This window comes from Oncorhynchus masou, chromosome 23 (assembly GCF_036934945.1).
Source record: "Oncorhynchus masou masou isolate Uvic2021 chromosome 23, UVic_Omas_1.1, whole genome shotgun sequence".
Classification (NCBI taxonomy): Eukaryota; Metazoa; Chordata; class Actinopteri; order Salmoniformes; family Salmonidae; genus Oncorhynchus; species Oncorhynchus masou.
Window position 1 is genome coordinate 51,647,514 of NC_088234.1, and position 14,543 is coordinate 51,662,056.

At 42.8% G+C, this 14,543-nt stretch overlaps 1 protein-coding gene across 1 annotated transcript; it reads left to right on the forward strand.

Moving 5' to 3' along the window:
• Positions 1–12,257: 12,257 nt before the first annotated feature.
• LOC135510017 (otoraplin-like) lies at positions 12,258–13,842 on the forward strand. Its single transcript, XM_064930824.1, has 4 exons — positions 12,258–12,548; positions 12,793–12,932; positions 13,354–13,470; positions 13,640–13,842. The coding sequence occupies exons 1-4, from the start codon at positions 12,425–12,427 to the stop codon at positions 13,661–13,663; spliced, it is 405 nt and encodes a 134-aa protein (XP_064786896.1). The 5' UTR covers positions 12,258–12,424; the 3' UTR covers positions 13,664–13,842.
• The last annotated feature ends 701 nt before the right edge of the window (positions 13,843–14,543 follow it).

The window sequence follows — 14,543 nt, forward strand, 5'->3', positions numbered from 1 at the left end:
ATTGACTCGTTTTGAGTTGACAGCGGATCTACGTCAGACCTATATTATTCATATTTAAAGTAGCTTGCTACGTCAGTACATTTCATCAATACAAAATATTTGGGCTTGTTCGACATTGCAGCCCACAGTGCAAGTGACTTCCGAACGATTGATCAACTTGCATCACAAATAATGACTCAATATTATTTTTAGATCATTCAGTCAATCACAATTTACCCATGGTAGGCTACATCACGGTTTTGACACGGCCAAAATTAGCTACTTAGAGGTGTATTCATATGACCTATATTTGAAGATTAAGTCAACTTTTAAATAACTTTCCAACTGATTGTGTAGCAATACCATTTGTTAGTAATGTTGAGTTAATACAAGTTAATATATGTATTTTAACCTAACCAATAGGCCTAAACTTTATGAGGTTACATCGTTACTACTGGGATCAACTTGTATGAACATGTATACTGTTCAATAGTACCACCATGTGGTCATACACAAAAAATTATATTGGCATTTGGGGAGGTGCATCTGTGACAGCCAAAAGTTGCACGCGATTTGGTTTTCCAATAGCAAGGTTCAGTGCAACATGGCAGTGTTGCCATTGTTTCTAAGTTTGCCTTTGTAATTTTTAAATAAACCTTGTATCCAACCCCCATATCACACACAAACGGTAAATATACACTCAGTGTCCAGTTTACAAGGTACACCCATCTAAAATAAAATACAAATATTTGTCACATAGACCTTACCGTGAATGGCGTTGTTTATCAATGATTTTTGAGCCCATAACCAACAATGCAAAGAAGCGCAGCGATCTAAGGCACTGCATCACCGTGCCAGAGGAGTCCCTGGTTCAAATCCAGGCTGTATCTCATCTGGCTGTGATTGTGAGTCCCATAGGGTGGTGCACAATTGGCCCAGTGTCATCTGGGGTAGGCTGTCATTGTAAATATGAATTTGTTCTTAAACGATGGTAAGAAATGTTTGCTAACTAAAGGAAAAATATGAGCACAATAAACAACAACAAGGCTATATACAAGTGGCACCGAGTCAATGTACCGGGGTACGGGTTTGTTGAGGTAATTGAGGCAATATGTACATGCAGGTAGGGGTAAAGTGACAGTGCATAACAGAGCAGCAGAAGTACATTAGCATGATGCAACAGGAACCAGGATTCGTAGCACCAGGCAATGTTTTTCCACTCCGCAATTGTCCTGTGTTATGTGTTGGTGATCGCAAGCCCATCGGAGCCGCTTCTTCTTGTTTTTAGCTGATAGAAGTGGAACCTGGGGTGTTTGTCTACTGCAATAGCCCATCAGTGACAAGGACCGACAATTTGTGTGTTCCAAGATGCCGTGATGCACGCCGCTATTGTACTGATATATTTGGGCTTGAAGTGACAAATTCGTGCCAATTTCGTATGAAATGATGTGTACATTATTTTTAGGCTACGTTTCATTTCAGGGTAATGGTACAACCCACTAGCATGGCGTTGTTTATTAATGATAAACACCTGCAAAGTTTGCTAGTCATGACTGAGCTGAGCAATATAATAGATCATCTTTGACTACAACAAATATGGTGAATATATTAAGATAGTTGACTCAGGCTGTTTCCTAGGGATGCAGGATATATCCGTGAACATAACGGAATCGGCCAATATTAGCTAAAAAGTCCAACATCTGTATTGGCCATTGTCTAAATTTAACGCCGATGTGAGAAAACAATGTCAAAGCTGACGTGCACACCTATATAATGTATGTACATGACATAATGACTCCACGTAAAATGTTGCTCTACACCTGCAACACAGCATTCCTAGCCTAGCCCACAATGTCTGCTGTGTGGATCGAGCAGTCATTTGAAAGAGTAAGAACATTTCAGCGAGACAACTCAAAGCCAAAATCCACTAACGCCAAGATATTAGAATTCATTGCCATTGACAATCAACCGTTCTCTGTCCAAGGTGATGTTGGCTTTCGCGACTGGTCGAGCACCGGTACACACTAACATTACCAAGTGTGCTATTGTTCAGATGTTGCCCTACCGGAGTTGCACAGTAATAGCGTAACTGCTATTAGCTTCACAACATACTGTAATGAAACAGGCAGGGAGCAGGTCTCGAACCCTCGACCTTCAATGTCCAGCGCGCTATCGACTGTGCCGCAAAAGCATGGTCGAGCAGCAGAAAACCCAGGGTCGTTACAATACTATGAAATGTCATGTGGGTCTTTGCGTGTCAAAAAAGGTACACGTCAAATAACACTATTTTACACATTAAATAAGCTTTTAATTTGGCATGTCAAATAACACAGTTCCATTATAGAAGTTTGTGTGTTCTGAATTTTCACGTGCAAGCCCAGCGCCACCACTACTATCAGTAGCACTGTCAAAGCTGTACAAAAAAAGTCTGCAAACACTGGCCACGAACGATGTTTACAATACCGCGTTGGTAATAAAGCATGATTTGTTCAAACGCAACTTCTTGGGTAGCTAGCTAGCTTTTGCTTGGTACCTAGCTAGCACCAATACAACCAGCCTGAAAACAATGACCAGAAGAAACTTCAGTCATTTTCACTATTCTTAGCAATGATTTAGGAATCCTTGTGAGTACATATTAGCTAGGTAGCCACTTGTTGTTCGCCCATTGAAATTGAACTTCAGTTCATGAAAATAAATAGCTAGCCAGCTACTTAACCCTGTTGCCCAAAGCTGACGTTATAAACAGCCAGCTTGCTTCATCTGGCTAGTGAGGCTCGACCTGACAGTATTGTGAAGCTAGCCACAATAAGGATTAGGCACAATTGTGGAATTTGCGGTTTGCCTTCAAAATAAAAGTGAAGGTGATGCAAAAGGATACAGTTCGTGGAATCATGCCATATTTAGACTAGATAATGTTAACAAGGTTGGGATGTGAACCAAGGAAATGGGGTATCAGTCTACTCGGTGACACCCACAGAACACAACTGTGAAGAGTTTACGCAACTATTAGTTTTAGCCCTTATTGCGGGACTGTGACTGTGTGAAATCACCTCACCAGTCAGCCTGTTGTGTGTATTGACATTCATATTGCACTGTATAGATTTACCTAAGGATTGGGGATCAATTCAATGGGGTAACAGTCTACTCAATACCCAAGATATTTTTTTCCCAACGCCCTCCTCAGAGTTATCAAACTCCAAAACATCCACTCAGTATTGTTTTTCCTCAGGAATGTTCAATACACATAGGTTGACAATAAATGTGTCTCAACTCACAGTTGTTTCAGAGTCCCACAATAAGAGCTACGATGCTAATGTTCTTTAGGTGTCACTGAGTAGACTGATACCCCATGTCATTGATCCACAAACATAGGTAAGGCTGTACAGTGAAATAAGTATGCCACCAATGCTATTCTAAAGTATAATACTGTAATGACCTGACTAGATCATAAAGGAACAATTGTCCAGACAGAGGATTGAGTTTACGAATTGACGGTTTATTAACCCAACTTTACACAGGCTACTGTTTGGCCGTAGCCCACGCCAAATAAACGAAAGATAACCCACAGGCCAACTGTGACCTTCTCTTGTGAAGGCCAGACATAAGAGAGAGAACAAAGGCTAAACCTGGTCTTAACTTCCAATGCTCCATCCCCCTGCCCAACCCCACTCCACCAACCACCAGGACGCCCGGCATCAGAACATTCCAGGCATTCCCGTGATTGGCAGATAGCAGGTTGATTGGTATGTCGGACCCCGCAAACACTGGGAAGTACAACACAACCCACTAATAGCCTAACACATAACACACAGCTGTCTGTGCAGGTCGCTACAATAGATCCAGTGTGATTTCAGCAGATTTTTGCAAAATTACCAAATGATTATATATAACAACATTCTAACTTCGTTTAGCATGATCTTTTTAATTGTGGCATAATTCTACTATTTGCATGCATTTGCATCACTGTCAACGACATCATTTATATTTTGAAGGCTAGCCACGAAGTCCACTATGTGGCTGTTCCTTATTGTGGCTAGCTTCACATAGATGGGGCTTGACCATCATTAATCAAATTAGAAGTGTCTTATAAATTAGGGTTATTTTAGATGATCACACCTAGCTATTTCGTTAGCTAGCTAACTATAGCTACTGAAACAGATTATGTAATTTTTCTATTTTGGGGAAGAACATTGTTTGCATCCATGAGCTAGCTGCATCACATCCGGCCGTGATTGTGAGTCCCATAGGGCGGTGCACAATTGGCCCAGCGTCGTCCGCGTTTGGCCGGGGTAGGACGTCATTGTAAATAAAAAAGAATTTGTTCTTAACTGACATTCCTATGTAAATAAAGGTTAAATGTAAAAAAAATAAAAAAATCCTAGCTAGCTTTTCTTTATGACCAGCACTGTAGGTGCGCGAGACAACTTTAACAGCATCATAGCATACGTATCGATGAATCATTGTGACATATGAAATACGAGTGATAGCATAATCAATGTATAATAACTACTTAAAAAACGAATGATCGTATAAAATTATTATGTGACGTGCAGTCATATTCAGGTCCTGATTGGTCAAAAAGCTTATTTGACACGTCAAATAGTGTTATTTGACACATGCTTTTTTTTTTTACATGCAGAGACCCAAATTGCGTTCCATATAAATCCTGGTTGAGAATGAAACGACTGAACAAATGAACAACGAAACAGCACAGCAAGTAAGTGAAATAAATAGGTTTTGATTATGTTTTACAGGTAATGGGGACACATGTAAATCCAACAAAATAACGTTTGGTCAGTGTGTGTGTGTAACCTTTATTTAACTAGGCAAGTCAGATAAGAACAAATTCTTATTTACAATGACTTCCTACCCCGGCCACACCCTGGATGACTCTGGGCCAATTGTGCACCGTCCTATGGGACTCCCAATCACGGCTGGATGTGATAAAGCCTGGATTCGAACCAGGGACTGTAATGACACCTCATGCACTGAGATGCAGTGTCCATGCACCGCTGCCTTAGACCGCTGCGTCCATGTGTGTGTGTTAACTATTTAACTGTACTAGAATGCTTAAAAATGCTTTAAAAAAATGTTTTATAGCGTTTATCGGTACCGTTTTTTGGGTCAGTTCCGGTCTACTTAAGGGGGTGGGTCTCCCATAGACACCAATGCAATAGCAGCTTGGTCTGGTCTACTTAGTTCATTGACTTTCATTGAACCAGAAAAAAACACGAGTGGGGTGTCTCACTTCCTCTTCCGTCTCTCGCTAAACTTGGCTGCCTGAGCATGGAACAAATTGTGTTTTTGCACCTATACATTTTTACCAGCAAATTATCATAATCCATTGGGTCATTTGTGAAGTTTCACTTATTTTTCCAATAGTCTGAATATAAAAAAAAAACCAACACTCCCCCATCACCCAAAGAAAAATGTTTTTTTTATCACAATCCAGTGGGTATACGATGTGATATAGATGTAATTTACTGGTTGAAATCTGGTCAGAACGTCTTATAACCAGATCAAAGGCAGAAGGATCCTACCCTTTTTTTCAATTTTCTCCTAAAATGACATACCCAAATCTAACTGCCTGCAGTTCAGGACCTGAAGCAAGGATATACATATTCTTGCTACCATTTGAAAAGAAACACTTTGAAGTTTGTGGAAATGTGAAATGAATGTAGGAGAATATAACATATTAGATCTTGTAAAAGATAATAAAATGAAAAAAACATGCCTTTTTGTATGATTTTTTTTGTACCATCTTTGAAATGCAAGAGAAAGGCCATAATGTATTATTCCAGCCCAGGCGCAATTTAGATTTTGGCCAGTAAATGGCAGCAGTGTATGAGCAAAGCTTTAGACTGATCCAATGAACCATTGCATTTCTGTTCAACATTTAGTATCAAGACTGCCCAAATGTGTCAAAAATGTTTATTAATAACTGTGCCCTCTCCTCAAACAATAGCATGGTATTATTTCACTGTAATAGCTACTGTAAATTGGACAGTGCAGTGAGATTAACAAAATGTAAGCTTCCTGCCAATATCAGATAAGTCTATGTCCTGGGAAATGCTCTTGTTACTTACGTCATGCTAATCGCATTAGGGCACATTAGCTCAACCATCAACCGAGAGCGGGACACCGATCTGTAGAGATCTTTAAGAGGTGTTTTTCATGAAATCGAACAAATCGAATACTTCATGAAAAATATGCCTTTTTTTGGTTGATATCTGGTTTTTGGTTGAAATCTGATTTAACTACTGACCAGTTATCTAAATGCTACTCAATTAATAGACATCTATCAAAACATGGGTGGAGTGTTTGTGGGCCATGCACCCATTGCAGATAAGACTCTACATGGATTCGGACTTCCCGAGTCCGCCAGAATCATATTACTCTGAGCTCCGGCTAATGGTACCTGGGCTGAGTCCACTTCAGCTTATCCGTCCCGATGAACCTTTTTAGGTGTAGCGCCATTTGAGGTTTTTAAAATTCAGCAGGTGTTGAAATACAATTTTTTTTTACTAGTAAATGTGATATATTTCACCCCCAAGTCATGGGTATTAGCTCTATCATTTAAAGATTACATTTGACAGTCTTTGTGGTCCTATAGTTATCAGAGATGGTCCCTAATTTAGAGAATCTCCGATACTATAAATGCTTTTGCTTTTACTACGGGTATGGCAGTGTCTTTTGTCTTTGCAGTCCACCCAATTGAAAAGTGCACAATCGCTTCCATAACATTTGTTCTAGGCTGCCAGCATTAAAGAAACACGTACAATAAAACCATTACAAATATGTACTGCCATTAAACTGCAATAAAACTGCAGTACAATTAAATGTTTTTTTTAATTAATGATAACTGGTAGCTTGCTGTGTGTGCTTTTAATTGTCATCTTTTCTGTGTTAGCTAATTGCAGTGTTTATTGTGCTGCACATTTTATTCTGTTTCACTGAATGCTGTTTTGGAAGTTCTATTATAACTGACTACATTTGTTTTCAGATATTTCAATGTCATACTACAATCCACCAGGTTTTACAAAACCCTATTTTTAGGTCATTTATTTCCATAAATAATTAGTCAACATTTATTGCACCAATAATGTCTCAGATTCTGTTTTCTTGCAAAGCTATTAGTGCTATTATATGATACAATATCAGTACTTGTTGCATTTACAACTTGTTTAAGTTGTAGCATTGTAATAATGGAGCTGTGAGTTTGGGAGCAGGTGAAACGTTTAATAAACCAAAACCTGGAATGAGACAATTCCATGTGGCTACACAAGAATAATACCAACTGGTGAGTGAACATAAGAGAGTGACATATAAAGGGTAGGAAATTAGGAAGGTAAGTTCAGGTGTGAATCATAATGATTAACAGGTGCGTGTAATGATGAATCCCAGGACTGTTGGTTCGTATTCCTGCGACATCGTAAGCCAGATGGGAGAAGCAGCAGAAGATGTGACAGTACCCACCCTCTGACGCGCAGCTCCAGCAACAGGATGACGCCGACCAGAGGCAAGACCTCGAGGAGCTGGTCGGTCAGGGGCGGCGAAAGTAGAAATCACGGATGATGTTGGGGTCCAGAATGTCCTCCACCGGATCCCAACATCACTCCTCTGGGCCATACCCCTCCCAATCCACCAGATACTGGAGCTCAACCCCATGACATCGGGAGTCCAGTAGGGATCTGACAGCGTACACCAGGCCCCCCTCCACGTCCGGGGGGGGTGGAGGTGTGTTGAAGGGGACACTATCAGCTAGGGGACGAGGGACCAACGGCCCGAAAAGGGACACATGAAAAGAGGGTAAAATACAATAGTGACTGGGTATTTCTAACCTGTATGTCTCCTCATTGACTCTCTGGAGAACCTTGAACGGCCCCACAAACCGGGGGCTCAGATTCTTGCAGAGCAGACAGAGTGGGAGGTTCCTGGTAGAGAGCCAAATGTGGTCCCCAGGATGGAACACAGGGTCTCACTGTGGTGGCAGTCTGCCTGTTCCTTCTGACAATGGACGGCATGCTGGAGTCTCACGTGTGCTTCGCATCACACCCCCTCCATGCGCCGGAACCACTCATCTACCGCAGGAGCCGCGGTCTGGCACGGGGGCCAGGGCCGGATGGAAACCCAAAACACATTCGAAGGGGGTCAACCCAGTGGAGGAGTGACGTAGGGAGTTCTGGGCGTACTCTGCCCAGGGAAGGAATCGTGCCCACTCACCCTGCCGGTCCTGACAATGACTTCTCAGGAACCTCCCCAGCTCCTGGTTCATCCTCTCCACCTGCCCGATGGACTGAGGCCGATATCCGGAAGTGAGGCTCTCCATGAAGGCCTTCCATACTCGTAATGTGAATTGGGGGCTTCGGTCAGAAACAATGTCCTCCGGAAGCCCATAATGCCGGATGACCTGCTGGAAGAGTGCCTCAGCGACCTGAGCAAATGAGGAGACCAGGAAGAGGGATTAAGCGACATGACTTGGAAAATCTATCCACTACCACCAGAATGGTGGTGAAACCATCAGAGGGGAGGAAGATCGGTTACAAAGTCAATGGATAGATGTGACCAAGGGACCATGGGAAGCGGCAGGAGCTTCCCTGCTGGAGCATTCCGGGGGGACTTGGTTTGAGCAAATATGGAAAAGGAGTTGACATACCGAGTGACATCCTGCACCAAGGTGGGCCACCTGTACTTCTCAGCGATGGAGTGGATGGTGCGAGAAATACCTGGATGTTCAGCGACGACAGCTGTGTGTGCCCAGGTCAGCAGCCGATCCCTTATCCCTGTCGGAACGTAGATGCGCTCGTGAGGACAATTCCTGGTTGTGAGCTCCCTCTCTAGAGCCTGGTGGATGTCCACATCTACGTCCCAAACCACTGGACCTATGACTCGGGAGGATGGGATTATGGGTTCCCTATGGACATGAACCTCCCGAATCATAGATACGGAGCAGGGCAACGCCCTTGATGTTCTTAGAACCTGGGCGATAGGTCAGCATGAAGTCGAATTTGGTGAGAAGTGCCCACCTGGCTTGGCACAGATTCAGTCTCCTTGCTGTCTGTATGTACTCTAGGTTCTGATGGTCAGTGAGGATGACGAATGGTTCCTTAGCACCCTCCAGCCAGTGTCTCCACTCCTCCAATGCCAACTTCACCACCAGGAGCTCCCAATCGCAGATGTCGTAATTCCTCTCTGCGGAGGATAGTTTCTTGGAGTAAAAAAAGCTCAAGGATGCAATTTCAATGGGTTACCCTGTCTTTGTGACAAAACTGCCCCCACGCCCACCTCAGATGCGCCTACCTCAACCACAAAAGGTAGCGTGGGATCTGGATGTTTTAGTAAGGGGCGGAGGTGGGAGGATACGAAAGGCCTCGTCGGCTGCTGGAGACCACACCAACCTACGAGGCCCACCCTTGAGGAGGCAGGTGAGTGGGGCGGCGACGGCACTGAAGTTCCCGATGAAGAGGCGGTTGAAGTTGTCAAACCCCAAAAACCTTTGTAACCCCTTGATGGTGGTTGGGACTGGCTATGACCTCATCGCATCTACCTTCTTGTCCTGTATTTTCATTCCCTGTGGGCTGATTTGGTAACCCAAGAAGCATACAGCCCTCTGATGGAATTGGCACTTCTCCGCCTTGACAAACAGGTGATTGGCCAAGAGGCGTTCCAGGACTGCTCGAACGGGGGTGATGTGATCTTCCAGGTAGGTCAAGAAGATCAGGATGTAATCGATGTATACAATCAACTGATGTCCGTGCATGTCCCTGAACACCTTGTTGATTAATTCCTGAAAAACTGATGGAGCATTGGCTAAGCCAAAGGACATAACCAAGTACTTGAAGTGGCTCAACATCGTGCTGAACGCCGTCTTCCACTCATTCCCCTCCCGGATTCGGGTGAGATTGTAGGCACTCCGCAGGTCTAGTTTGGTGAAGAACTTGTGCTGCTCAGTGGCACAAGAGGGTACTGATACTTTGTGGTGATGTCATTGAGTCCTCGATAATTGATATAAGGGCATAATCCTCCCTCCTTCTTGGCCATGAAGAAGAAACCAGCCGGCGCAGGGATGTGGATGTGCGGATGAAACCCTATTGGAGGGCCTCTTGAATATAATCCTCCATGGCCTGGGTCTCAGCCACAGACAGAGGGTAGATGCATCTGTGATAAGGTGTAGCACCGGAAAACAGGTCGATGACACAGTCCCAGGGGCGATGAGGAGGGCGACAGGTAACGCGGGTCTTGGAGAATACCTCCCTTAGGTCCTGGTATTCCTCTGGGATGTTGGGCTGAAGGGCAACCACAGGACTCTCAACTGACGTGGAACCACAGGGGACAGCGAAGCAGGTCCTCCGGCATTCAGGTGACCAGTCTGATTCTCATCCTCGACCATGAGATGGTAGGGCCATGGCGTTGGATACAAGTGAGGCCGATGATGATTTTGTGAACTGGTGCATGCACTGGTGATGAAGGGGATGTTCTCCTGGTGATTGGACTCCATTGTGAGGGTGAGTGGTTGAGTGATATGTATGATGGTTCCAGATCCTAATGGCTGACAGTCGAGACTTTGAACCGGAAAAGAAGAGGAGAAGAGGCTCAGATCCCGAGTGCTCGCCGGAGGGAGAGAAGCGATGAGAATATGTTCAATTGTTCGGGTTACCAGAATTTAGTTCATTTCCCCTCACCTTCTGAAGTTCCCAGAATCTCTATGTTAGCCAAGGGTTTTGCAAATGTAACCTCAGTAGGGTAGAGAGAGGAAAAAGGGGGGGGTTATTTATGACTGTCATAAACCTACCCCCCAGGCCAACGTCATGACAGTACAATCAAGACAAAACAAATGGAAAAGAAACGTAGATCGGTGACAGCTAGAAAGCCGGTGACGACGACCGCCGAACGCCACCCGCACAAGGAGAGGCACCAACTTCGGCAGAAGTTGTGACAATAAGTCACATCTGTGACATAACTGCAGATAAAATTTAGGCCTAGATTCAATCCGTATCGCGGAAGATCCACGCAATAGCGTGATTGAAATTTAAAGGCAATGTTCCTGCATTCGCAGAGACTGCATTCACGGTAAACGCTGCATATGTTGGCTCTAATGGAAATAACCTTTACATTTCAATCGCACTATATCTTCGACTATATAGATTGAACCTAGTGCTTTTGCTCAAAACAAGTGAGAGGCTCTGAAAACAATATTGTTAATAAGTTGTGTGCATTTGGTGCTTTAAACTCATAGAGAACTACGATTGGCAAACAAGCTGCGTCAACCATAAACTAAAAGTACAGCTATTATGCTCATGAACAAATTAAGAGGTAATAATCCACATGAATAGATTGTCTTTATAAATAATGTTTTGTTGTTGTATTTAACTGCAGAAATCCTGTTATCAAGGTCATTTCCTTAGTATTGTGACGTCAGAGTTCAGAGATGATGGACACGTTTTCCACTAGTAATTACTAGTTAAAGATGAGTTCAAGTTCATTTCCCCCAGTTGTATGCTGATATTTAAGAATTTACCAGTTTTTAGAACGCATGATCAATCCAGTTTTACTGACACCATTTCCCGCTGCCATGTAGGTAAAACCTGAAGACAGGGCTCATCTTTTGTAGGCTCCTGCTAGGATATCACCAAGGTGTAGTCTGCAAAACAACAAACCTGTTAGCCTAAATGGAACTAGTGGAAATGAAGGGCAGAAAGAATATATTCCCTAAACGCAGTAATGTCCTGAATTACATTTTTTTATTTAAGAACAAAGTCTTATTTATAATGACAGCCTACACCGGCCAAACCCTAACGATGCTGGGCCCATTGTGCACCACCCTATGGGACTCCTAGCCTGGAATCAAACCAGGGTCTGTAGTGATGCCTCTAGCACTGAGATGCAGTGCCTTAGACCGCTGCGCCACTAGGGGGCTCCCTAGTGGCGCAGCGGTCTAAAACACTGCAACTCAGATTAGGTGCATCTCAGATTAGGTGTTATTTAACACCCCCGGATTTAGAGGAGGAACAGAATGCAGAGAAGGAGAACTCACAGAATTCACAGTTTCTTATGGAACTCTGGAGAAATCAAGTGGATGTGGTTGAATCATACTCAAATCTCAAATGTTCTATAAAGCACTAAGGATATACCTGTTTATGGCAGCTGCATATTGCCAAACACAGAAGAACAAACAAGAAAACATACAAATATCCATGTCTGTTTTTGATAAGAGCTCACTGCAGGGCTTTTGTTTTTCCCATAAAACTTGCAGCCACTTTTTTTTCTTTTTCTTTTAGGAATGTGGAATGTGGAGCCGGTCAACTCTGATTGGTCAGAATTCCTGTGATGAAAGGGTTCTGCCCATCCAGACATAGGAGAAGAAGTGTGTGGAAGTTTACAGTAGTGAGTTATTTCGCACTCACTCACACACATACAGTACATTCACTTTCTCACCGTCTTCAGGATGAACCATCCACTGCATTTCGCTCTCCTGCTCCTCTCTTTGGGATTTGAGTACCACACCACCAATGCTGTTCTTATGGACAAACTGGCAAACAGCAAAATCTGTGCAGATGAGGAATGCTCATGTGAGTACAGTAGATTTTATGCACCTTACCGATCAGAAGACCATTTTTGGAGAGTATGGATTTGGGTTCTCTATTCAGACATTCTGCATTTTTTGAGGGGTGTGACAATACCATGCACCCATCAATCAATCCAGTCAATACTGGCTTTATATGTGATTTGACAAAAGAGAGTCAATGTATTTTCTCATTTTATATACTGTCGGTAATTTGCTTTCATGTTGTTTTTGTTGTTGTTCCCTCTCAGATGCCCTCTCTATGGCCGTGGCGTTGGATGACTTCGCCGCTCCTGACTGCAGATTCATCAACATCAGGAAGGACCAGATGATCTATGTGTACTCCAAACTCACACCAGAGGAGGGCACTGGAGTCTTCTGGTCTGGAAGTGTATGTTCTGTGATGACGGGTTTGTTTCCAGAGTTACAGAAACATTTTCATCACTGTTCACAATATGTGTTTCGAAAATGGTTCATCCTAACCGTTTTTGTCAATTCATGTTGAAATGTAAAGACCGTAGGGAAATTATTCCATGTGATCAATGTACCAATCAAATCAGCTGATTCTATGCTCCATCTTGTTGGTCGTGAGGTTCATACCTTTTGAGGTGCATTTTGCTGTGCCTGTCACATTGTTCAATCATTTCGAGTTGTGGAATGTGTGAGATTTGGGCAGAAACTCACAGATATATGACTCGATCACACAAATGCATCTATTCTGCTCTTCCTAAACATGCCCCCTAGATATGAATGTTTCTATCATGGTGAAACACTTGAGCACATCTTTCTAGCACCATGTTCCTCTCTGGCAGGTTTACAGTGAGCGTTATGTGGACCAGATGGGCATCCTCGGCTACTTCCCCAGCAACCTGGTGAAGGAGACTACCAAGTTTAAGAAGGATACTGATACTGTGGCGATCCCTACGGCCGTGAGTATTACCTCAACTTCCACTCATTCAACACTATAGCTACCACAACATGTTGTTTGTCTCCATTCATTCTCGCTCAGTAGCTACATTCTCACAGGTAATCAACAGATCCTGAAGTATTATTTATTGTTGTAGTTTTGATCATTGTTACATTTGTTCTCTCTTGCAGGATGTTGACTTCTACTGTTTCTGAATCTCTAGATGATGTAGGCCTCTTTATTGATCAACTGTTTTACTTTTTTTCTGAGAATTACAAAGGAAATATGTGGAAGTAGAGATCCTTATGATCTGCGGAGCAAAGTTTTTAATATTTCAAAGTCCTTTCTTGTATTTTGATATAGAAAATGTGTCAATAAATCCCTTTCATCCCAATGTTTGTACTGTACTTGTTGAATCTTCTCAAATCAGTGATCAAATTATCACTAATATGACTAAAACAAATGTTCTAAGCTTACTGTAGGTTATATTAAACTTGTTGTAGTTTGGCTGAGTGGAAATTCTATGTTTCCAAGTACCCAAACTTACAACAATATCACAGTGAGGCTAGGATACTGCTGCTGTGTGTTGGAAAGACTCCTGTATATTTTGGATGTGTTCAGATCCTTAGTAAACAGAGTAAGCCTGCCAGGGTTATGGGAGATACCTTGTTTCATAGGATTAGGTGTTGTGAAAAGCACCACTGAAAACATTCTGATAAAATGTGGGTGGAAGATAATATCAATTTGATATGCTTGGAAACAGATAGAGGAAGGAGAAAGCGTGTCATTGATTTTGCAGTTGATGAGGCAAAACCTCATCATCTGGCTGGGTATGACAAATTTATTAGAAACAACCTAACGACTTGATATTAGGTTATAGAGTAGTAAATACCTCTAGAAGAAATATTATGTGAAGATTTGTCAAGGATATATTTTACAGTGGAAATAGAAAGATTCGTTTTTGGGGGGGCTGTGTGGGGCGTGAACACCAGACAAGTTGTGTATTTATCTGTGGTGAAGGAATTTCTCTGGGGATGCATCCTGGTCTGTGGATGTTGAATGGCTGAAAATTGAAGTTAATTATGTTTAAGAGCA